General features: G+C 39.2%; 1 protein-coding gene across 1 annotated transcript in view; it reads left to right on the forward strand.

Moving 5' to 3' along the window:
• Positions 1 to 2,293: 2,293 nt before the first annotated feature.
• DCAF10 (DDB1 and CUL4 associated factor 10) overlaps positions 2,294 to 24,109 on the forward strand; it is a 48,853-nt gene continuing 27,037 nt past the window's right edge. Inside the window, exons 1-2 of the mRNA XM_021004535.2 lie at positions 2,294 to 3,055; positions 21,594 to 21,707. Coding sequence (XP_020860194.1) covers positions 2,352 to 3,055; positions 21,594 to 21,707 — 818 coding nt within the window. The 5' untranslated portion in view covers positions 2,294 to 2,351. The remainder of the gene's footprint in view (positions 3,056 to 21,593; positions 21,708 to 24,109) is intronic.

Raw genomic sequence — 24,109 nt, forward strand, 5'->3', positions numbered from 1 at the left:
TACTAAGCAGTTTCAAGAGGGAGAAGTTCTTTAGCCCTACAAACTTAATTCCTGAGTCCTGCTCCTTCTAACCAAGCTTCCTCTGCTGCTTCCTGAAATAAGAACCACAGAGAGCCCCATGGAGGCAGTTGTGGTATGATTGGCTCTATGACCTAACATTTTTATATGCATTTAGATAATAATAATAATAATAATAGCTAGCACTTATATAGCACTATGTGCCAGGCACTGTACTAAGTGCTTTAAAGTTATCTCATTTGATTCTCACAACAATCCTGGGAAGTAGGTGCTTTTATTTTTCCAATTTTACAGATGAGGAAGCTGAGGCAAATGGAAGTTAAATGACTTGTCCAAAGTCATACAGCTAAGTCTCTGATGTCAGATTTTAACTCAGATTTCTTGACTCTAGCCTCATCAATCTATCCACTGTACCACCTTAGCTGCCCCTTGGTTTACAAAGCACTTTACATATATTATCTAATTTTATATAGTGGAGTTATGGATTTGGAGTCTGAAGACCTGAATTCATACCCCAGCTTTTCTATTATCTGTGTGACCTTGGATAAGTCACTTAACCTCTTGAGACTGTTGCTCTGTAACTAGGAGATCAGTCTAGCTATAGATGGTGTCTCTGAGATCAGTCAGTCCATAGGTGCCTACTATGTACCAAACACTTTGGTTAAGTGCTGGGGAAACAGGCAAAAGGCAGTCTCTACCCTCCAGCTGCTCACATTCTAATAGGGAGAACTACCTAAACACCCACGAAAAAAAGTAAATCCAGTAAATTGGAGATAATCATAGAGGGAAAGCGCTAGCATTGAGAAGAATCAGGAAGAGCTTCTTGTAGAAGGTGGGATTAGAGATGGGACTTGAAGGAAGCCTGGGAAGCCACGGAGATGAGGAGAGAGAGAGAATTCCGGGCTTTAAATCTTAGCATCCTATCATTCGCCTGGGTTGGGGCTGCACAGGCTGGAGCTGTCCATTGTAGAAAATTCAGCTAGTCCATAGTAATGATGATGATGGTGATGACGATGATGAAGATGATAACAATAGTATGAATACTTGGCACATATTTCTTTTAATAGTTTTCAAAGAGCTTTCCACATATTACCTCATTTGATCTTCAAAACAACCCTGTAAAGTGGGGAGGGGTGGGCAGAGGGCACAGTCATCATTATCTCCATTTTACAGATTAAAATTCTGAGCAGCATAAATGGTCCAGGGTCACAGAACTAGCAAGAGTTAGGAGTGACATCTGAATCCAAGATTTCCTGACTCCAAATCCAGGAAGGGAAACCTGGTCTTTATGCTACCTGAGATTTATCACGAACTGTCCTGACCTCTCAGTCTTACGGCTCTCCAAGGAGACTGTGGGGCTCTCAAGGGCAGCCACTATTTCTTAACCTTTGGCACAGCAGATAGCAAGTGTCCAGCATACTGTTCCGAAGTCATAGGATTTGAGAACTGGAAAGGACCTCGGTCCAAGTCAAGTCAGCTTTTATTAAGAAGCTTTTTATCAAGAAGCCTTTATTAAGCACCTACGGTGTGCCAGGCACTGGGCTAAGTGCCGGTCCATCCCACTTAGAGATGGGCAGATTTCCTATTCAATTGCTAGGGAGGAGTGGGAAAGGAAAAGAGGGGGAGAAAGGGAGGGGAGTGGAGGGAAGCTAAGGCAGGGCTCAGGATGTCTGCTTTAAAATGGAAAAGGGCCTCAGAAGAGATGTATAGAAATCCATTTTAACAGGGTAGGAAACTGAGGCCCCGGGAGAGGGGAGAGTCAGGATTCGAACCCAAGGCAACCACTCTTGCCCCCGCATCCCTAGAACCCCGGCAACGTAAAAGGAGGAAGAGACAGCCTCGTTTGAAGCCATCCGACTCCAGCGTCTGCGGTGATAGAAATCAGGGGCACTGGAGGCGGGGGTGGGGTCACCGTGCGCGCGACCGCGCGGTCACGCGCACTCGGGGAAGAAGGCGCTCCCGGAGCTGGAGAGGACACCCGGCTGGCGCTGTCCCTCCGACCTCGGGCTGAACTCCACCCCTACCCTCTACCCTCCCCCCAGGCCGCTAGCCTCCTCCGGCACTCCGAGCAGCGGGGGCCGACCTGCGGCGCTATGGTGCTCACGCTTTCTGGGTCCCCACCGGCTCCACATTCTCTTCGGCGTCAGTTTCCCCGCCGGCGCGCTTAGGCGGCGGCACGGGCGGAAGTGTCTTGCAGCGGTAGGGTGGCGGTGGTCGGCGGCGGCGGCGGCGGCGGCTGAAGGGGCGGCCCGGGAGCTGGGGCTGGGACTGGGGCTGGGGCTGGGGCTGGGGCTGGGGCTGGCGGGGGTGGCGCGTCGGCGTCGCCGTCGGTCATGTTCCCTTTCGGGCCCCGCAGCCCCGTCGGGGTTGAGGCGGAGGAGCTATCCGAGGACGACCTGGTCTTCGTGAGGCAAAGCGAGGGGCGGTCGCACGAGGGGAGCCCAGCGGCGGTGGCCGGGCCTGCCTCTTCTCCTACCTCGCCGCAGCCCTCCGAGCCCTCCTTCAGCCCTCCCCGCGAACCCCGCGAGTCGCGCGAGCCCAGCGATCCTCGCACGCCTTTGCTGACCGTGCCCGCCGGCTCGGCCACGGCGGCGACCTCGGCGGCGCGCGCGGGGGAGCTCGCCGCCGGGGCCAAGGGCGAGCCGAGCCCCGGGTCCCCGCGGTCCCCGCGGTCCCCGCGCGCCGTCCTGGTCCCCTCCCCCCCCGACTCGCCCACCGCCCACTCCACGGCCGCCGCCGTCGCAGCCTGCCCGTCCGCCTTCACCTTCTTCTCCAGCCGCGTCGCCGCCGCCGCCTCAGGCTCCGGCTCCCCGGAGCCCAAGCGCGGGGGGGCCGGGCCGACCGGGCGCCCCGTGGGCATCCCGCTCTTCCGTTGGCTGAAGAGCCGCAGCCTGGGCCGGGGGCTGTATGTGGACCCCGCCCGGGACAACTTCCGCACCATGACCAGCCTGTACAGCTCCATCCACCCCGCGGACTCGGTGTACCTCAGCACCCGCACCCACGGCGCCGTCTTCAACCTCGAGTACTCCCCCGACGGGTAGGTAGCGGCCGCGAGTTGGGGGGAGGGGGTGGGCTGAGGAGGGGAGGGGAGGCAGGCAGGCCTCGGCGCGGCCCCGCGCCTCTGCCCCTCCTCTTTTATTTATTATATTCCCGAGGCCCAGCGATTCTCCTGTAATGAAGGGTGATCGGCCTTTATTAAGCTTTCTCCGGGCCAGGCGTTTTGCGAAATGCCGGGGATTCGAAGACGGGACCAAAAACATGGATGCGCTGCCCTCCCGGAGCCCGTATTCTGGTGGGAGATCCACGCCATTTTTATTAAGCGCGTGCTATGTGCCGATTCAATCCGGTCAGCGTTTATGAAGCGCCAACTATGTGCCGGGCCCGGGCTAGACGAGACAGTGAATGAAAGAATGACAGCCCCGTCTGCTTCGGGGCTCACAGTCTAATAGGGGAGATGAGGGTGAAAATAACCATGGACAGAGGACAGTGTCCCAAAACTCTTGGTGCAGTTAAAAAAAAAGCTTAAAACGGCACCAAGACTTTTGGGACACCTGTATACAGAATAGATGGAAGGTAATCTCCGAGCGAATGGCCTGGCTTGTGATGAGGGGGGTGGTGGGCAAGACGGACTGGGAAAATCCGCCTGCAAAAAGGCGGGGTCTGAATGTAATATTCGATCACTGCTCACGTTACCTTTTGTTGAGCTGTTCCCTAAAAGGAAGACACCCCGTTAGTTTACAGTTTTTGGCTGCCATGCAAAGAGCCGCTGTCAATATTTTTGAATCTTGAAGGAAGCCAGGGAAATTATGTGACCGGGTGAGGCAGGAGAGCATCTCAGTCATAGGGGCCAGAGCGAAAAGGAAAGGAGAAGGGAGCAAAGAGTAGGCCAAAGCAGGTCTAGAGTGTGTGGAAAGGAGTCAAGTGCAAGAAGACAGGAAAGATATTAGGGGCCGAGTAGAGAAAGCTGGAAATATCAAACAAGTATTATTTAACCTTAGAGGTAATAAGAGTTAAATAAGTGGATGTGTGTGAGAGATATGGTCATGGCTGTGCTTTAGGAATATTACTTTGGAATGATTGGAAGCAGGGAGATTAATTGTAAGTCAGTAAACATTTATTAAATGCCTGCTGTGTGCTAGGTAAGCACAGCGCTAAGCTTTAAAAGAAGGCTTTTGCAGTCAAGAGAAGATGAGGTCAAACCTAAGGCTGGGGTGTTGACTGTGTTGAGTGGAGAGAAGGGGAAGCTTAAGGAGAGATGTGAAGATACAAAGATAGGATGGGATAACAGATTAGATATGTGGGGTGAGTGTGAATTAGGAGTCAAGGAAGTAAACCTGGATGACTGGAAGGGTGGTGGTACCTTATGGGAAATTTGGCCAGAGGAGACAGTTTGGGAGAAAAGATAATGAGTTCTTTATGTTTTGGGCCTGTTGAATTTGAGGTGTCCAAAAGGAAATTGGTAAGATAGGACTGAAACTCAGGAGAAGATTTCAGGTTGGATATCTAGAATTGAGAATTATCTGCATAAAGATATCTTGAAGCTATCTGCATAAAGGTTGAACCCAGTTTACTAATTTTGATAATGTAGAGAAGTGCCAAACATCATGGGTAACACTCCTGAGTACCTCTGGAAGCAGTTTAAATTTAATTGGGAAATATTTAACAGAATAGATAAAAATACTATTAAACATGGGCAGCATTACATGTAGAAACTATTAGTATGTAGCCTTATGCAGGTTCTTAATGTACATATATCCTTAAGGATCTTTGTATATAGATTAATGGTCCTCATTTCTATTTGAGTTAGACACCATTGGTGTAGAGGCAGATGGAAAGAAATTGCACAGTATTAATTGCTGTTGCTGTACTTTGTCTTGGTATTACATTTCTAGAATTTTGGTGCTATGCTATTGGATTCCCTAAAACTGATGTTAAACTGTGAAAGAGGGCATTGGATCTTTTCAGTTCTGCATCTAATGATACTGTGAAGCAGAGGCATGAGAACAGTGAATACTGGTACCATACCACAAAATGTGTTTGTCAAATCTCCACACCTGTTGGAAGACTGACTCTGGATGAGAAGACAGGAAGGTTAGTTAGGTAGGTGGTTGACTCTAGGGGTTGTTCTCCCTATTGCTGCCTTTCACTTCCCCTTCTGAAGGCACTGAAGGGTCTGCTATTGTGAGCATACTGTGTGAGAGGATGAAGAATAACATCTCCTGTTGTTTGTGCTATCACACTACCCTAGGTCAGAATAATGATGGCATTAATAACTTGATGGAGGCCACAATACATTCCATCCTACCTGTCCTAGAGAACAAAGTGACTTATCTGTTGTTCAGATCAGCCAGTGGGGGCAGGATTGGGAATGCAGCCTTAGAGATTGGAGAGGGAAGTGATTATAATCAGGAGCAAAATGGTGGATGGGAAGAAAGGAGGGAAGAGTTGAAAAAGATCACAGGAGGAAAAGAAGAAAAAATGTTGGGCCAACTTCTGCCCTGCTTGGTTTGGTAAAGGTTTGGGATGAACCCTCAAATATAGGATGACCAGACATTTATTAAGAGCTTATATGTTAGGCACTGTGCTGGGCACTGGAGATACAAATAGAAAGAAAGAAACATTTCCCTACTTTCTGAGACAGAAAGCACATATGCAAGCATATGCAGAACAAATATGGAGAGAATACAAATACAAGGTAGTTAAATTCAAGGCTATTAGGGAGGGAGGGTAGTAGCAGTTGGGATCAGGAAAAGATTCCTATAGAATGATGTTGTGGGGTTAAAATGAGATAATTGAATGAAAAATGCTTCAAAAATTTAAGAATGGTCTAGGAGTTTTGTAAGTTTTTTCTCTGCTTTTGTATAATCTGGTCTGTTATGTCATTCATGTTCCTGTATTAGAAATGTTGAAACATTACCATTCATTCCTTTCACTGGTAGAATTGTACAATGGTGAAAGCCAGTCCAGTCATCGTAAAAGTATTTTCTACTTCTCTGACTTTAAGTTTTGCAAGTTAATAGTGATAAATTGGAATCTGTATAGAGAATTTTAATCTTTAGGTTGAATATAGTTAGCCTTACAGAATGCCATTAAATGAAACAGGCAAAATAAAGTACTATTTTAAATTACATAAATTGTTTGCAAAGATAGGGAAAGAAGGGATCCTACTAAACTTTTTTCATGAGGCGATGTGGTCCCAAACTAGGAAGAAAGAAGGGTTCCCATCATTTCTACCTCAGCAATCAATGAGAAGGAAATCCAAAATAAAATTTCCCTTTTGAAGGATAAGATAATCTGTAAAACAAGTCAAGAAGTTACTGGTTTTTTTGCTTTCATTATAGAGAGTTTGAAGCATTTATTTCTTTTTGCCACTTAGTCACCTAGCATTTATTAAGCACTTATATCAGCCAGTTCATCTTTATTTTTTAATTTTCTTTTTTTTTATATTTTTAGGCAGTTGGGGTTAAGTGACTTGCCCAGGGTCACACAGCTAGTGTTTAGTGTTTGGTCTGAGGCCAGATTTGAACTCAGGTCCTACTGACTTCAGGGCCGGTGCTCTATCCAGTGTGCCACCTAGCTACCCCAGTTCATCTTTAGTATACTCCATTGACAACTTGGAACACTAAGGAACCAGGGCATATTTTTGAGTTGCAGTTTTTTTTCAAAATTAGGGAGGAAATTTCTGAGTGTACTGAGATTGAGAGAAAAAAAACAGGTAACCTAGACCTAGCCATTGCCCTGTTGCCTTTTAAAATGGCATTTTGTGGGTTTTGGCAATCCTACACTATAGATCTTTCTGTTTTCAACTGTGATAGCCGTTAAAACCTAGTATCCAAACAAACTGACCTTAAAATTGCTATATCATACAGAATATTAAAACAAAAATTTAAATAATTAAACATTATATTGTTTTCACTAAAAATTATTAATAATGTTTTAGTGAGAGTAAAGGGTTTTATGCAATCAATGTAATTATTTTAAAATGTTTATTTCATCTTTATCTCATCTGTTTTTATTTTCATTTTGTCTGTTTATAATATACATAAATTAATACAGTAGTACATGTAATTTATGAATATACAAATATTGAAAGTATGTACTCAGATTTTTTTTTCAACTGATAAGGCTGCATAGTAAAAAATAAGTTTGAGAGGCAGCTAGATGGTGCAGTGGATAGAGAGCCAGTCCTGTATTCAGGAGGACCCAAGTTCAAATTTGGCCTCAGACACACACATAACACTTACTAGCTATGTGACCCTGGGCAAGTCACTTAACCCCATTGCCTAGCCAAAAAAAAAAAGTTTGGAGATGTCAGGCATAGACAGGTAAAGTCAAAAAATGTTGGAACTGGAAGGGACTATAGAGGTCACTTTATCCAGTCCCTTTATTTTACAGATGAGGAAAACTAAAGTTCTGAGACAGGTAGTAACTTGCCCAGGGTCACACAGTGAATTAATGGCAGCACTAGTAGAACCTACATCTTGGCATATGTCTAGCCATTTTTTTTTTCTGGGGATCCCCAAGGTTTGAACTTCTAAAAGCTCTTATCTAGATCCATCCAATTTTTTCTTAATTGCTTTAAAACAATTGCTCTAGGGGCAGGTAGGTGACATAGTGGATGGAGTACCAGCCCTGGAATCAGGAGACCTGAGTTCAAATATGGCCTTAGACACTTACCAATTGTGTGATCCTGATTGCCTCTAAAACAAAAAACAGAAACAAAAAAACAGTTGCTCTAATTGCATATGTTGGATTCGAAAACTCTAGCAAGAAAGAGACAACTGTGCAGGCAGAAACAGCAGGTGCACAGCCATCTGTAATAGCTGCCTTTTGAACCATAACAGAGCATCAAGGTGCCACTTAGTGCTGATAATTATTGGAAGCCATGTCTTGAGTATTCATGGCAGAATGTGTTGAGAATTTGAGTTTTTGAAGGATAGAGAGTTGAATTGATCCTGAGAAAATAATTAACCAGTTCTAATTATTTTATATTAACATTTAATGCAGCTGTGAGGAATATACTGGGGAATGTTGGTTGCTGTGAGTCAGGGCATTTGTTTCTACTGGGTTTTTTGGGTATAGCTCCCCAGAAACTCTCTCTGCTCTACTCTTTGCATTAAAAAAAATGCTTCAATAACTCTCTTTGCTTTCTTTCTTTTTTCCCCCCATTACTACTAGTAGCTCACCTTTAGCTTTCCTTCTCCCCCCAATTTGAAAAACAAAACAAAACGGAAAAAAAAAGCAACCCTCTCTTGAAACAAATAAGCATAGTCAAATAAAACTAACCTACACATCATGTGTGTCTTAAAATAAATGTTTTGTTCTGCACCTCTTGTCATTTTGCTCTCTGGAGGTAAGTAGTATGCTTCATCATTGGTCCTCTGGAATTGTGGCTGATCACTACATTGATCAGCATTCTGAAGTCTTTCAGTTATTCTTCTTTACATTGAATTTTAGAAAGTTTTCATACTTCTGGTCCTGGTCTGGTCACTTCATTCCTATCATGGTTTATACAAGTCTTCCCAAGTTTTTCTGAATCCATTCTTTTTGTTATTTCTCATGGTATAATAATATTTTATTACATCCATGTACCATAACTGATCGAGCCATTCCTCAGTTGATAAGCACCACCTTAGTTGCTAGGTCTTTTCTCTAACAAAAAGTGTTGCTATAAATACATGTTAGGTTAAATGAGTCTTGTCTCACTATCTTTAATCTTTTTTGGGGCATAGGTCTGGAGTCATTTTGCTTGGCCATAGGGTATGCACAATTTAGTAGTTTTTTGGGTATAGTTCCAAATTGCTTGCCAAGTTGATTTGATTAATTCATAGCTCCACCAACAGTACATTAGTGGACCCATTCTCCGTTATCTCCTCCAACAATTGCATTTTCCTTTTTTTGGTCATCTTTGCTAATCTGATGGCCAGAAGGCTACACCTGAGGGTGGTTTTAATTTGTATCTTCAAATTTATGATGTGACCTTTTATCTTTTGGTCCCTCTATCTTTTCCAGCAGTTTTTGTCACATGGTGAGACCATACCATAGTCATTTTTTTGTCTTTGGTTCTATACTACTATGCTTGTTTGCTCCTGATATTGTATACTTAACTCTGTTCTATTGCAGATCAATTTTTCTGTTTTTTTAATCAGTGCCAGATTATTAGTTATTACTGTTTTTTGTTGTGTGGTTTGAGGTGTAGTATTGCTAGCTCCCCTTCCTTTCCAGTAAAAAAAAATGTTTTCCTTGATTTCCTTGACCTTTTGTTCCTCCAGATGATAACTGAAAATTTAAAGATTGTGCTAGAGGCAGTATGTACTGGGGTGGGGGGTAAGGGGTAGCCTCTAGCCTGTCATTTGGGATCACTGATGATAAGCCTTGAGATTGACATATGGGAGCTATCTAAGACAGTTCTCAATGCCTCCCGGTTCCTGTACAGGAAAAGAGAATGGCCTATAGAAGAGGAAACTCAACCTAGAGCTCTGAATGGCAATTCAAGAGCAACAAGCATAGCCAAGTGTGAGAGTGGTCTCTATTGGCTGACATAATTGGTCTTGTTTAAAGATGGCTACTCTAAACTAGTAATGGATTAGGACTTTTTATCGCACTGTCTTCTAAGCTGCAATAGGTTCAATGTGTTGCTGGCTTAAATCCCCACTCAGCTTTCAGCAAGTTATTTAACCAGTTTAGGTTTCCTCAACTGTAAAATTCAGGAGTTGGGACTAAATGACTTCTAAGGCCTCTGCCATATGTAAATTTATATTATCATCCTTGACTGAATTGTTAACCTGAGTGAGTTTACTTTTTGTTTTTAATTTTTGGTGAGGCAATCAGGGTTAAGTGACTTGCCATGGGTCCCACATCTAGTTAAGTGTCATGTGTCTGAGACTGGATTTGAACTCAGGTCCTCCTGACTCCAAGACCAGAGTTTTATCCACTCGCCACCTAGCTGCCCCTATGTGAAACTACTTTTTGACCAGATTTCTCTTCCTCATTTAAATCAGCAGTCTTTAATGTCCCTTCCACTTGTTCTTCTTTTAACCTCCCTGTGACTAGGTCATTGATAGGAATTCAACAATTAACAGATTGTGAGCCCAATCAGTAATACATACCTTTTCCTGGATTTTGTCTTTGTTCTTTACAATCCCTGAGCCTTAGGTTAAAACTCCTCTTCTGGGGAGCCCTTTTTTTCCCTTTTTTAATGGGATAAAATTTCTTGTAATTCCACACGGCAGGAACTGTCATCTTAAACCCTTCCATTTCCATGATGAAATCTACATCACTCAGCCATTTATTCATTGTTTCTTTGTGGACTCCCAGTTTATGTGTATGTTGTACATAGAGCCCCTTTTGATTTTACTTCGTTTATCAAACCACTTTTGGTTACATTCAACAATCTAATGGCCTATAGTTGTTGTCAGTCTTTACTATTGCTTTGTAAAGTCAGTTCTGTTTGTATTCTGTTATATTTTATGGTCCAGATTCTTTCTCTCCCTTTCCCCTCCCTCACCCATTGCGGAGGCAAGAAAAACAAAGTCTTTTACAAGTATGTATAGTCATGCAAAACAAATTCTCTTATTCCATCTGTGAAAGGAAGGAAGAAAAGAAGGAAAATATCTGAAAATATTTCAATAAGTTTTTTCCTGTTGTGTGTTCTGAGAGTATAAATTCTCTTCCTCTTTGATGAATTGTTGATTCTTCTATAGCTAACACGTATATGTGCTTGTATTCCCTCCTTTGACTTGTTCAGATGACAGTGAAGCTCATGTCACCTGCTCCTCCAAACCTATAGACTTCCACTTCTGTACCCAAATTATGTAAGATAATTTTCCCTAACCCTTTTCCTCTCCTAGAATATTCCCTTCCCCCCACCTTTCCATTCTTGGACCATCAAGAGAACCACTTTTGTGAAATTACCTTGTCTAATTCATTGGACTCCCTCTGTGACATCTGATGATTATAGGGTTCAGAGAGGACACATTTATCATCTTCTCATATTTGAATGTAAACAGCTAATTTTTGCTTAGTGTTTACTTTTTTGTTTCTCTTCACTCCTGTGTTTGAACTTCACAGTTTCTACACAGCTTTGGTTCTTTCAACAGGAACACCTGGAAGTCTTCTTTGTCATTAAAGGTCCATTTTCTCTCCATTAGGATTATATTATGTTTTGCTGAATTATTATTTTTGGCTATAAACCTACATCCTTTGCCTCTTGAATATCACATTCTCAGCTCTGATTCTTCAGTTTGTTGTTGAGTTATTTTCAGTAATGTCCAATTCTTTGTGATCGAATTTGGGGTTTTCTTGGCAAACATATTGGAGTAGTTTGCATTTCCTTCTCCAGCTCATTTTACAGATGAGGAAACTGAGGCAAACAGGGTCAAAGGTCTTGCCTATGGTCACACAGCTAGCAAGTGCCTGAGGCCGGGCCAGATTTGAACCCGGGAAGATGAGTCTTGCTGCCTCCAGGTCTGGCACTCTATCCACTGTGCCAGCTGCTCCTTCTTCATAGTAGTAGGTGCTAAATCACGTGTGATCCTAACTGTGGTTCCTTGGTACTTGATTCTTTCTTTCTGGCTCATTGCAGCATTTTTTTTTTAACCTGGAAACACTAGATTTTGGCTATAATGTTCTCAGAAGTTTCCATTTTGGAGTTTCTTTCAGGAGGCAGCACTTTTATATATACTTTGACCTCTGGTTCTAAGAAATCTGGGCTGTTTTCTTATAGGATTTCTTAAAATATGAAGTCAAGACTCCTTTTTTGTTCATGGCTTTCAGGTAATCTATTGATTTGAATTTTTTTTTCTCTTCTTTTTTAGGTTTTCTAGGTCTAGGTTTTTGCTGTGAGATATTTGCTTTTTTTTTTCCCCTCAGTCTTTTGACTTTTTCTTTTTTTATTGTCTCATCAAGTTATTAGCTTCTCTTTGGTCCAGTCTAATTTTCAGAGAAGTTGTTGCTTGGGCAAGGTTTTGTACCTCTTGTACCAAACTGTTAATTTCCTTTCTAATTCCACAGCTCTTAATTCTTCTCCAGTTTTTTCCTCAAGTGCTCTCATTTCATTTATAAAAACATTTTTAAGCTTTTGCCTTGTCTCTTCCAGGAATTCTAGTTGAATTCTATTCAAACTGTTTTTCTTTGAGGCTTTGCTTGTAGATATTTTGAAGTCTTTCTCTTTCTGGGTTTGCGTCTTGAGTGACACTGTCAACACAATAAGTCTTTTTGGTGGGATTCTTTTTTTGTTTGCTCATTCTTCTAGCCTACTTCCTGACATTGGACTTTATGTTAGAACCAGGATTTGTGAGCTGATGGGAATATCTGGGCTGGTTTTCCTACAGCTTTCTTGGGGTACTGAATGCTGTGTTATTCCAAGATCTCAGGGACAGTTCATACTGGGGACCTGGAAGCTTTCATTGTTCTCATAATCTCATCCAGGGTAAACTCAGCCTTCTGATCTCGACTCTGCAGCAGTTTCTGTCCTGGATTTGAGTGTGAGCAACAGGTCTTTGGGTTTGCCCTTTGAGAGTTTCTGTAGACTGTTGCTAAAGTCATCCGTTATGGGCCAGATGGAAAGGCCTGCTGGTTTAGAGTGGTAGAACTGCAGGCTCCCATTTTGTGTGGGAGTCCTGTCCTCCGTATTCTGCTACAGGTTTCATACTGGGCTGGAGGCTGTAACTGAGACCTCTCTCTGTTTCTGGGGTTAGAGCCACATAGTTTTGCCTGTTTCGAAACTTTCTTCTAGCACTGTAAAAAGTCTAGGGCTCACAACTGCAATGACACCTAGGTGCAGGTCCTTTCCTTAATCTACTCCTGGACCTGAGAGTGGGTCATGAGTAATAAATATGGCGGTTGACACCTGTTTCTGTATGTATGAATTCCTCTATACCAGATCTGGGACCTCCTGTTTTCCTAGTGGTGCACAGCCTGTCTCTGTGCCGGAATGCCTTGCTTCTGGCTAGGCCCTGTCCCCAGTTTCCACAGACCTCTCTGTCTTCCTCATACTAATCTGGACTGGAAAAAAATGATTCAATATGATTTTTTTCTTGGAGGTCTTATCTAGGTCTGTTTGGAAGAGTTTGGAGGGAAATTGCTGTGTTTTTTGCTGCTACTCATCTGCCTTGACACCTCCTCTGATATGTTTTATGGGTGTAGATGTGTTTATGAGTTGTTTTCTGAATGCTTTGTTATAAAAATGCATACATTGTAATTGGCTTATACATGGAAAGGATCACTGCTTTTATGACGTGAGCACATTCCATGCCCATGGTCTCCTACCTCTTAACTAAAAGGAGATGCATTTTCTCAGTTATTCCCAGGTGTCAAAGTTAGTTAGTCATTATGGGTACACAGTGTTCAGTTTTATCATTCTTTCCATTTACGTTGTATTCATTGCTTTCATGATTTTGCTTACTTCCCTCTACATGGGTTGGTACAGGTTTTCCCTTGCTTCTATGAATTCTTCATATTCTTTGTGTTTTAAAGCACATAATACTGCATTACATTCATGTACCACAATTTAAACAGTCCTTGTTGCACGAGGACCTACTTTGTTTCTAGATCTTTGCTGCTACAAAAAATTCTGTGAATATTTGGGTATGTATGTGACCTTTTGTCTTCCACCTCTTTGGGGGGATATATTTCTAGTAGTGGGATCTTTGTATTTAAAAAAAGGACATTTGTCACTTTTTAAACACAATTTCAAATTGCTTCCCTTTTTTTGTCACTTTCATGTGACAAAATATGTTTTATTTTTATGTTATATTCATTTACAGATTACTCCCACTTTGTGCCAAATTGCTTTTCAGAATGATTGGACATACAGTCACAACTCTAATAATGGGCCATCATTATTTCTCTCTTTCCACAGTGCCTACAACGCTGGTTCTATTCTCTTGTTATCTTTGCCAGTTTGCTAGGTGTGATGTGAAAGCTCAAAGTTATTAGTTATTTTGCATTTCTCTTATTATTAGTGATGTAGATAAGTTTTTGATATGATTATTAATAGTTTATAGTTCTCTTAAGAACTGTTTCTTCATATCTTTTGACCAGTTATTAATTGGGAAATGATTCATGGTTTTGTATATTTGTGTGATAACATATCAAAGATATTTAATGCAAAAAATTTTTCAAGCTGACATTTTCCTGTCTTAGATGCACTGATTTTATTTTTGTCAAAGCCTTTTAATTTCATGTAATGCAAATTGTTTATTTTGTTTTTGTGATCTACTCTGTCCTTTGTTTCTGTACTCAAAGATATAAACAAGTTATTAAATAATTCAGTGCTTATGATTGGGCCAAATCAATATAATAATACTTATATTACTTTATTATACTTACATTAATTTACAGATTTAGTGCAATACCACTTAAATTACCATGGGGATACTTTGCAGAGCTAGACTAAATAATAAAATTCATTCAGAGCAACAAAAGATCTAGAGTCTTAAGAGAACTAATGAAAAAAAAGTAGAAATGAAGGAGAGAATGACACAGACCTCAAATTATACTGTATAGCAGGAATCATCAAAGTATGTGGTGCAAGCTTAAAAAATAGAAAAGTACATCAGTGGAATAGATTAGTTATTTGAGAGGCAGAAACAATCTCAGGGATTTGATAAACCTAAGGACATAAATTACTTGAGGAAAGAACTCCCTATTTGACAAGAATGGCTAGGAAAACTAGAAAGCAGTTTTGGCAGAAATTAGGTTTAGGCCAAAAATTTTCACCAGATATGGTACCAAGCTCAAAATGGATATGTGAGCTGAATTTTAAAGTTCATACTATATTAAAAAATTGGAATCAGATAAAGTCTCTTTCACTGGTATAGTTAGTAGAAGAATTACTAACTAATGATATTTTTATCTTTTGTCACAACAGATAAGATAACTTATTAAAGAAATTAAAAATCTTTTGCCTATACAAAATTAATGCAACTTGTATAAGAAAGAAAACCATATATTTTTTGGGAAAAAATCTTTGCTTCAAATATCTCCAGTAAAGGACTGATATCTAAGATATACATTGAATTAACCCAAATATACAATCACAGAATCAGATTTTGAGAGTTGGAAGGGACCTTAATAGCCATCTAGTGCAAACCATATCCTTATTATAATAACATGCCCAATAAGTGTCATTCAGACTCTACTTGAAGATCTTCAAGGAACAGGAACCTCTTGCCTCTTGAGGTATCCCATTCTACTTTTGGACAGTAAGTAAGTTTTTCTCAACCTCAAATCTGAAGTTGCCTTTTTATAACTTCTACCTCTTTGTTCTTGGTTCTGTTTTCCTGGGCCAAACGGAGCAAATTGAATGCCTCTTCAAATAGTTGTCATGCTCCCCTTGTGTCTTTTCTTCAAGGTAAATATTTCAGTTTTCTTCAATGGATTCTCAAATGACATGAGATTAAAGCCCTTCACCATCCTGGTTGTCTTCCTCTGTACATTCTTCTCTATTTTTTAAAAAATATTTATTTTCTTTACTATTTCTTAATTGCATTTAAATAGATTTTTAGCATTCATTTTTTAAAATTTTGAGTTCTAGATTCTCTTCCTACCTTCTTCCCCTCTGTCTGTCCCTTGAGAAGGCAAGTAATGTAACACTTATACATGTGAAGTCAAGCAAAGCATATTTCCATATTAGCCATGTTGAAAAGAAAACATACACATACATAAAAAAAGAAAAAAATGAAAAAAGTATGTTTCAATCTGCACTCAAGAGTTCATCAGTTCTCTCTGTGGAGATGGATAGCATTTCTCATCATGGCTCCTTTGGAATTGTCTTGGATAATTGTCTTGGTGCCAGAAAAAGGAAATGAGATTAGTCAGACACAATCTGTTCTTGGTGAAAGCACTGTTTTTGTTATCTAGATAGATGTTCACCAACCATTTTGATGATCTATTCTAGAATTTTCCCAATCAAGCCCACTGGCTTCTAGTTTGCAGGTGCTATTCTTTTTCCCCTTTGTGAAAATCAGATACCATTTGCCTGGCTCCAGTCTTGTGGTATTTCTTATCTTTTCAGTAATTTTTCAGTTATCCCTGACAGTGCCTCAGCAATCACATTTGCCAATTCTTTCAGTACCAGAAGATGACACCAATTCTGCAGTTAATAAAACCATTAATAAAAAATAAAAAATGCAGTTAACAAAAAAAAACCATTCTGCAGTTAATAAAAGATTAAAGGATGTGAATAAACAGTTCTCAGAAAGAAAAACTGCAAGCTGTTAACAACCATTTGAAAGATTGCTCCCAGTCACTAATAAGAGAAATAAAAAAACTCTGAAGCTTCTCCTCACACCTAGCATATTGGCAGATGAAAAAAAATGGGAAAAGTAAATGTTGCGGATGCTGTGGAAAGATAGGCACAATGATGTACTAGGTGAGGCTATATGTTGGACTGGAAAGTAATTTGGGATTATTCTAAGAAAGTGACTAAAATGTCCGTTGCCTTTTAACCCAGAAATACTACTACTAACTAGATATATAATTCAGTAAAAGTCAAAGATAGAAAGTAAGTCCCAATATGTACCAAAATATTTTAAAAGCAGCACTTTTTGTAGTAGCAAAAAACTGGAAACAAAAGTAAGTACCTATTGATTAGGGGATGGCTGGGCAGCTTGTGGTATGCAAATGCAATAGAATATTACTTCACTTTAAGAAACGATGACTGAAGAGTACAGGGAAGCATGAGAAGAGGTATATGAGGTGATCCTGATGCAAATGAAATAAGCAGAATCAGGAAAACAATCCTTGGCCATCCCCCTCTACCCAGAACTTTCTCCCTTCTTTCAACCACCTGCCTTCCCTGAGCTAAAGTTCCATCTTCTGCAAGAAACCTTTCTCAATCCTCTTTATTCTTAATGCTTCCCCTTTGAGATTTCTTTCAGTTTATCTTGTATTTACCTTGTTTGTTTGTACATGATTGTTTACATGTCGTCTCTTCCATTACACTCAGAGATCCTTGAGGGCAGGGACTGACTTTTACCTTTCTTTTTATCCCCAGAATTTAGCTCAATGCCTGGCACACTATAGGTACTTAATAAATGCTTCTTGACCTGATTGACCATGACTACCACGGTATAAATGGGAAGAACAAATAAAAATAAAATAAAGAACAAATTTTAAAAAGGAAATGCTGTGTAATTATAATGACCAAGATTGATTTTTTTAGAAGAGATGAGAAAATGTACCTCCCCTACCTTCTTTGCAGAGATTGGGGGAAAGGAGCATAGTGTATTGCATATAGTCTCAGAATTAGTTGATCTGTTGATTGGTTTTATTGAACCACTTTTCCCCCCTATTTTAAAAATTCTTTGTAGCAGGGTAGCTGTCTGGTATGGGAGGGAAGAGGGTTGTATTTGGAAATGAAGATGATGTGAAAAGAAAAGACATAAATAAAATTTTTAAACCATTCTGTCCTTAGTTATAGTTCTGAAGGTTATGATTGTTAAGTATGTTTTCCTCCATTTGGGGTGGGGTTCTGTATCAGTTTTTAAAATCCTCTTTTAAGTCAACATTTTGTCCCTACAACTCATTTTGCATATATTACTTTGTTATTAACATATTTCTAAAAGTTCCCTCCTCTTTTCCTTTGAGTACCTGGGCTGAAACAGTGTCTTTTTTTCTTTTTGTGGGGTGTTAGGTTGAGTCATTGCCTCCATTGTGAGACCTGAAACACAGCCTATGAGATTGTTTTCATGGGCCGTTGACATTGGCTAGATGTACAGACTCAAGTAGAAAGATATAAATATTTCAGCGCTCCTGTGTTTATTTCATGATGCTTTCACCTTTGAGGTGTTTCTGTCTTCTTGACTCATGGCTTCAGCTGTGGTCATATTTGGTACGTATTCCTTTTCTGAGTCTAATGGATTGGAGGATGTGGAAAACAATTATGAGCATCCTACATACCTCAGTATTCATTATCTGAGTCCCTGCAGTTATGGGTTAGCATTTTATTTTTGTTTAAATCTGTGCTTTCTGATGAGGAAAATCCTTCTGCTAATGCAGATGAGCAACAGTTCTGTAATTTGGTCTTAGACTGTTAGCTGGGGGCACTGAGAGACTGTGATTTTCCCAAGTGACACAGCCAATATGTGTTGGAGGTGGAACCCAGGTGGTCTGGATTTAGAGACCAGCCCTATCCAATTACTTAACCTTGTGGTTGCTAGGAAAGCAAAAGTCAGCAAAACAAGAAGTTGCTATAACACAAAAATACTCAATAGACAACTATTTGTAAAATAAGTTCCCATTCTCTGTCTCTTTAACACTAATTTTTCTTTTTTTAGTTATTAATTTATTTTGATTTATCAATAGTCATTTCCATAAGCTTTTGACTTTTAAATTTTTCTCCACCTCCCTCCTCAAGACAGCATGCAATCTGATATAGGCTATACATATACATTCCTATTTAACATGTATTCACATTAGTCATGTTATAAGGAAGAATTAGAACAAATAGAAGGAACCACAAGAAAGAGGAAGCAACAGAAGGAAAAAAAGAGCAAATAGTATGCTTCGATCTGCATTCAAACTCCATAGTTGTTTCTTTAGATATAGATAGCATTTTCCATCATGAGGCTTTTGGAGATGTCTTAGATCCTTGCATTACTGAGAAGGGCTAAGTCTATCAAAGGTATTCATCTAACAATGTGGCTGTTACTAACACTGATGTTTCTTTCTACCTCTTTTTGGTCCATGAGAATCCCTTTGGTCAATGTCTCACTGACAGCTCCTCTCTACTTCAAGAAAGAATGATTTGAATATTAAAAGGCCTTTGGGGAAATTGATAAAGCCCTTGAATATTTTTGCAATGATTCTCACTATGATTGTACTGTAAAAGTCAAAAGTGAAGTCAAAGGCTTACTGTACTGCTATGTAATTTTGCGAATAAATTATAACATAAATATCAACACTTGATATTCATTGTTTTAAGAATTAGCACAGTCATGCTAATTATGTTATGAACATCCAAAGTGAAGTACTGTACTTAAAAGATGTCTTACTGTGGTGTTAGATAAATTAGATTGGATAAATTAGAGCAAAAACAATACTTGATTTACTTTTTTCTATATTCTATATTATTCTATATATTAAATATTACATATAAAATTATGTTAAATAGAAGATAAAATTATTTTCTGTGTTATATTTCAGGACAAAGTCCCAGTAAGCAATTTTTTAACTGCTATTTGCTTTTTTTGTTTGGACCCTGATTAAGTAGATTCACTTTGAATAGTCTTTTCCCAGTGCCACTTATATTCAAATAAGGAAGACCTCCTCTATTCCCATGTCTTTATAGTGTGTTACCATTCCTTGGTTGGGATTTGCCTAAATTTCTTGACTACTGCTAATCATTGTCATTAATGCAGAGAATTATTCCATTTTGGTTCTGCTACTTCCAGTTCTTGCTAACTTTCTAGGATACTTATATATTTATTTCATGTTGCCTATGTCCTCATTGTCTACCAAATAAGAGCAATGAGTGTTTCTGGCAGTTAAGTACTGTGTAGCTGAGGTACTGCTGTTTCCTGGTGGTAGCATTCCTAGGTCACAAATTCAATATTTTTTAGACAAGGAAGTAAAGCCTCTTAAAAACTGCTATAAAAATAATTTTGAAGTATCAGGAGACATTTCAGAGTTCAGTACATGTCAATCAAGGAGTCAACCAGCATTTATTAAACACCTGCTACATACCTGGCACTGTGCTAGACCCTGGGGATTGCACATATAATAAATGATGCAATTCTTACTCACAAGGAGCTTACATTCTAATGAGGAAACATATATGTAAAAATTTATATGTAAATATGTACAGAATAAATATAAAGAAAATAAATACAACCAAATAGAAAGCAATTAAATTACAAGTTAGTTTGAGAGGGAGGAAAATAGCACTTGAGGAAATTGGGAAAGGCTTTATTTACACAGAAGATGGTTCTTGAGCTGTCTTGAAGGAAGAGATAAAGCCTCTGTGAGATAAGAGGTGAGGAGGGGGAGTGCATTCTGGACTTGGAGTGGTGGCCATTGCAAAGGCACAGAGACAGGAGGTGGAATGTTCTGTTTGAGGACCAGAGAGAAAGCCAGATTAGTTGGATCCCAGACTGTGTGAGGGGAGTAATGGACACTGAGGCTGTGAGGATAGGTTGAAGCCAGTTTGTGAATAGCTTTAAAAGCTAAACAGAGGATAGGCAATAGAAAGTCGTTGTAATATATTGAGGACAGGGACGAGGTCAGATTGACCCTTACGGAAAATCACTTTGGTTGTAATGTGGAGGTTGGACTGAAGTTGGAGAGAGATTTGAGTCAGGAGACCAATTAGGATATTGCAGTGATGTAGGGCAGAGGCATTGAGGCCCTGAACTCAGGAGGTAGCTGTGTGAGTAGGTAGAAGGGGTGGGTGTGAGAGATGTTGTGGAGGCAGAAACTGTTGAGATTTGGCAACTGATTGGTTATATGAGAGAATATATGTGAGAGAGAATAATGAGCTGAGTATGATGCCAAAGCTAAGGACTAGGAAAAATGGTTGTGCCTTCTATTGAAATAGGAAAATTTGGAAGAGGGATAGGTTTGAGACGAAAGGTACAGGGTTTGGTTATGTTGGGTTTGAGATGCCTCCAGGATATCCAGTTTGAAATATCCAGTAGGAAATCTGTCATTTGGGATTGAAGCTCAGGGGCAAAAGTGAGTCTGGGTAGTCTGAATTTGGGAGTCATCAGTCTAGAGATGATACATAAACCCATGAGAGCTGATGAGATCACCAAAGGGAGCATCAGGAGAAAAGGTTTGGGGAATACCCATTGTTTTGGTTTATAATCTGGAGATGAACCAGAAAAGGAGACTAAGAAGAAGCAGTTAGAGATGGAGGAGGAGAATCAAGAGAGTAGTTTCAGGACAGGCCAGAGAGGAGAGACTGTTTAAAAAGAATAGGTGGTTAACAATGTCAAATGCAGCATTGAAGGATGAGAACTGAGAAAAGAGCGTCAAATTCGTCAATTAAGAGACCGTTGGTAACTTTGGAGAGAGCTATTTCAGTCTAGTGGTAAGGTCAGAAGTCAGATTAAATAATTACTGCTTTAAACTTATGTAATTATTTACATAACAATGATTATTCTTTGAAGCACTTACATATACTGATGGGCAGCAAGTATATAAAGGATCATGGACTATTTGATCTGATTTAAATAGACTATGGATAGTATTTAAGATCTAGTTTATTAGCTGAGCCTATCTAAATTGGTAGAAATATATTTTCAAAAGTACATTTTTCATAATATTTTAATGTGTTTATGTGAAATAAAACATACCTCTGAAAATACTGCATATTTTGCAGTATGACTTTTTTTTTTAACGTTTTCCACTTAGTAATCATTTGTGTTGGAAGACTTTAAAATAACTGTTGATAAACATTTTTGTAAGCCATGTGAATATTGATATTTGGGTCTTGGTAAATTTTGAATTTAGGAATTGAGTGTAAAATGGATATGCATAAGCGTAGTTTCACTGAAAAGAGTAAGACTTTACTGACTAGAAGAAATGCTAGGAATCTTTAAAAAAAGGAAATAATGTTTACTTTCTTTTAGGTCAGTGTTAACAGTTGCTTGTGAACAGACTGAAGTTCTTCTTTTTGACCCCATATCTTCGAAGCATATCAAAACACTTTCTGAAGCTCATGAAGACTGTGTAAATAATATCAGGTTAGTGGGTTATTTAGTAGAAAATAATAAAAACTCAGTGTGGCCTTAAAATATTATGTTTTGCAAAGTTTTGAAACCATGAAATGTCTCATTTTTGGTTATCATTGAAGAGTGAGATGTTCCATATACCTTTGAATATTTCAGATAAAATTATTCCCTTGGGAACGAAAACTTCTGTTAAATATACTACATACACATGTATATATACCTGTCATGTATGTGTGTGTGTATGCATATATATCTATATTTGTGTGTGTGTGTGTGTATGTGTGTACCTATACCTGTACATCTCTGTCTCTATCTTCCCAGAATGTATTTTATACTTCCTTACCTACTTAAACACAATATGATTTAAACTTTATGACTCAGGAGCCTCATTATGACTTACAGTTATACTGTGCTACAATACAATGGTGCCTTCTGGCGTTTCATATGTATAGGTTTTTTTTTGCCTCTATATGAAATCCCTCTATCATGATGTGCTTTTTGATTCCTTTTATTTGCTTTTAATAGGTTTCTGTCTCTCTTCTATTGGCTCTGTTGGTGTCAATGCGCTTGCTGTAACCCCATTTATTATATCTTTTCTATGGACTGCGAAAACATAACCAAGGTTCCTCAGGATCTTTGACTTTTATAACTGAAAGAGACCTTGACAGTCATATCGTACAAATCTCTTCATTTTATATATGTGAAAATTGAGCCCCACTGAGTTGAAGTTATTGCCCAGAGTCACAAAGCTAATCACTGGCAGTCAGAACTAGAACTTCCAATTCATAGTCTTTCTCTTCTACCACATTTATAAAATTTATGTATATGTTTAGTAAATCTGCTCCAAGTGAGCAAAGGTTCTGCCATAATTAAAATATATGAGTTACATCTCAGAGGCTTTAGGAGTCAGAGAGGTTTGGGCGTGTTGGCCCACTGTTAGAGAAAGTTGAAGTTGCTTGATAAGAGACATCTGGTTAAGTGAGATGTTACTTTATAGATTTGGGAGATTACAAAAAATGTTATCTTGCGGGAATATATGAGACAACAACTGATCATTGTGCAGAGCCTTTTTTTATTTGTTTGTTTTTGCTTCTGGTAGTGGTAGAAAAAAAAATGACATTTAAATTGCGCTCCCTATAATAACAGTTCACTCTTATGATCCAGGTGTTTTTATGTGGTAATTTGCTGTTAAATTATTGATTCTAGTACTCTTGTAGTGCTGCATATTTTTTGCTTAATGCTTTCTTGAAGAGTTCGTATAAATTCTCACAGAGTTCAGCATGTTAGGGATTAATGTTTTGTGTTTTGAAGTAAATTATACTTTTGTTAAGGCTAATACATCTAATCATTATGGAATATGGGGAAAAAATAGTCATTCATTTTTAGAATTTTAAATGTTTGAAATTAGTTTGGTTTGGGGTTTCGTTTTTTTGGGGGGGTGTTTTTCTTTAACATTAAGCTCATACTCTACTATGCAATATTTTTGCCATAAGTATTGAAACTAAAATATCGGGTATTTTTCTACTTAATAGTATCTTATTTTTTTCCAATTACATGCAAAGATAGTTTTCAACACTCACTTTTACAAAATTTTGAGTTCCAAATTTTTTTCTCTCTTCCTTATCGCCATGCATCTGATATAGGTTATCTCAGATATTTTTTAAAGGATTCTGCTTTTCAAAGAACACAAATTGGGAGAATTGGGGAAAAAGACAGGCCATTTTATCCTAAGCTATTGCAGTTACCAATTAATAGAAAGTTCAAGACAGTTTAAGATGTTGCTGAAGTTTTACAATATTGTAGGATCTTATATTGTTTGTACTCCTAGGTGTCTTTGTGGATATGTAGGTGGATTTTTGATGCAATAGAACTGAACTGGGGTTTCTCCAGGTATGTATGGGTGATTAAGGAGTGTTCAGGACTAATTTTTTTTCCTAGTAAGTCTTCTGATTTTAGTTTAGTATATTCTTTTGGAATTAATTTACTAATGGTAGGTTATAGGCTTTCCAGTTGTCTTAAGACTCCTTTTTTGGGGGGAAGGGTAAAGTTTGCATTGAGCTCTCCATTTTGTAGATAGCTAACTTTTTGGGAGAAGAAGGGCTGATTGTTTGGACTCCTTAAATTCTGCCTCTTTTCTACATTTTGCAGCTTATTAGCATTTTTCCTGGTAAGAAGTTGTCTTACAAGTCAATGAACATAGCTACCATACAATTAATTATGTGTAGTTGTCAAATAAAGTACGGTAGAATGAAAGACAACTGGAGAAATATGCTTTGTCAGTTTTTCTCTGCCTGTCAGCTTTAGTAAAATGGATGGGTTGGGGGAAAGGGGCTATGATTAATAAATAAACATTTTTTTTACCTGTAGGTTTTATTTATCCATATTATCCTTATTTTACATTACCAGGAAGAATC

The sequence above is a fragment of the Phascolarctos cinereus genome, unplaced genomic scaffold (genome assembly GCF_003287225.1).
Source record: "Phascolarctos cinereus isolate Bilbo 61053 unplaced genomic scaffold, phaCin_HiC Scaffold_4;HRSCAF=312, whole genome shotgun sequence".
NCBI classification, from domain to species: Eukaryota; Metazoa; Chordata; class Mammalia; order Diprotodontia; family Phascolarctidae; genus Phascolarctos; species Phascolarctos cinereus.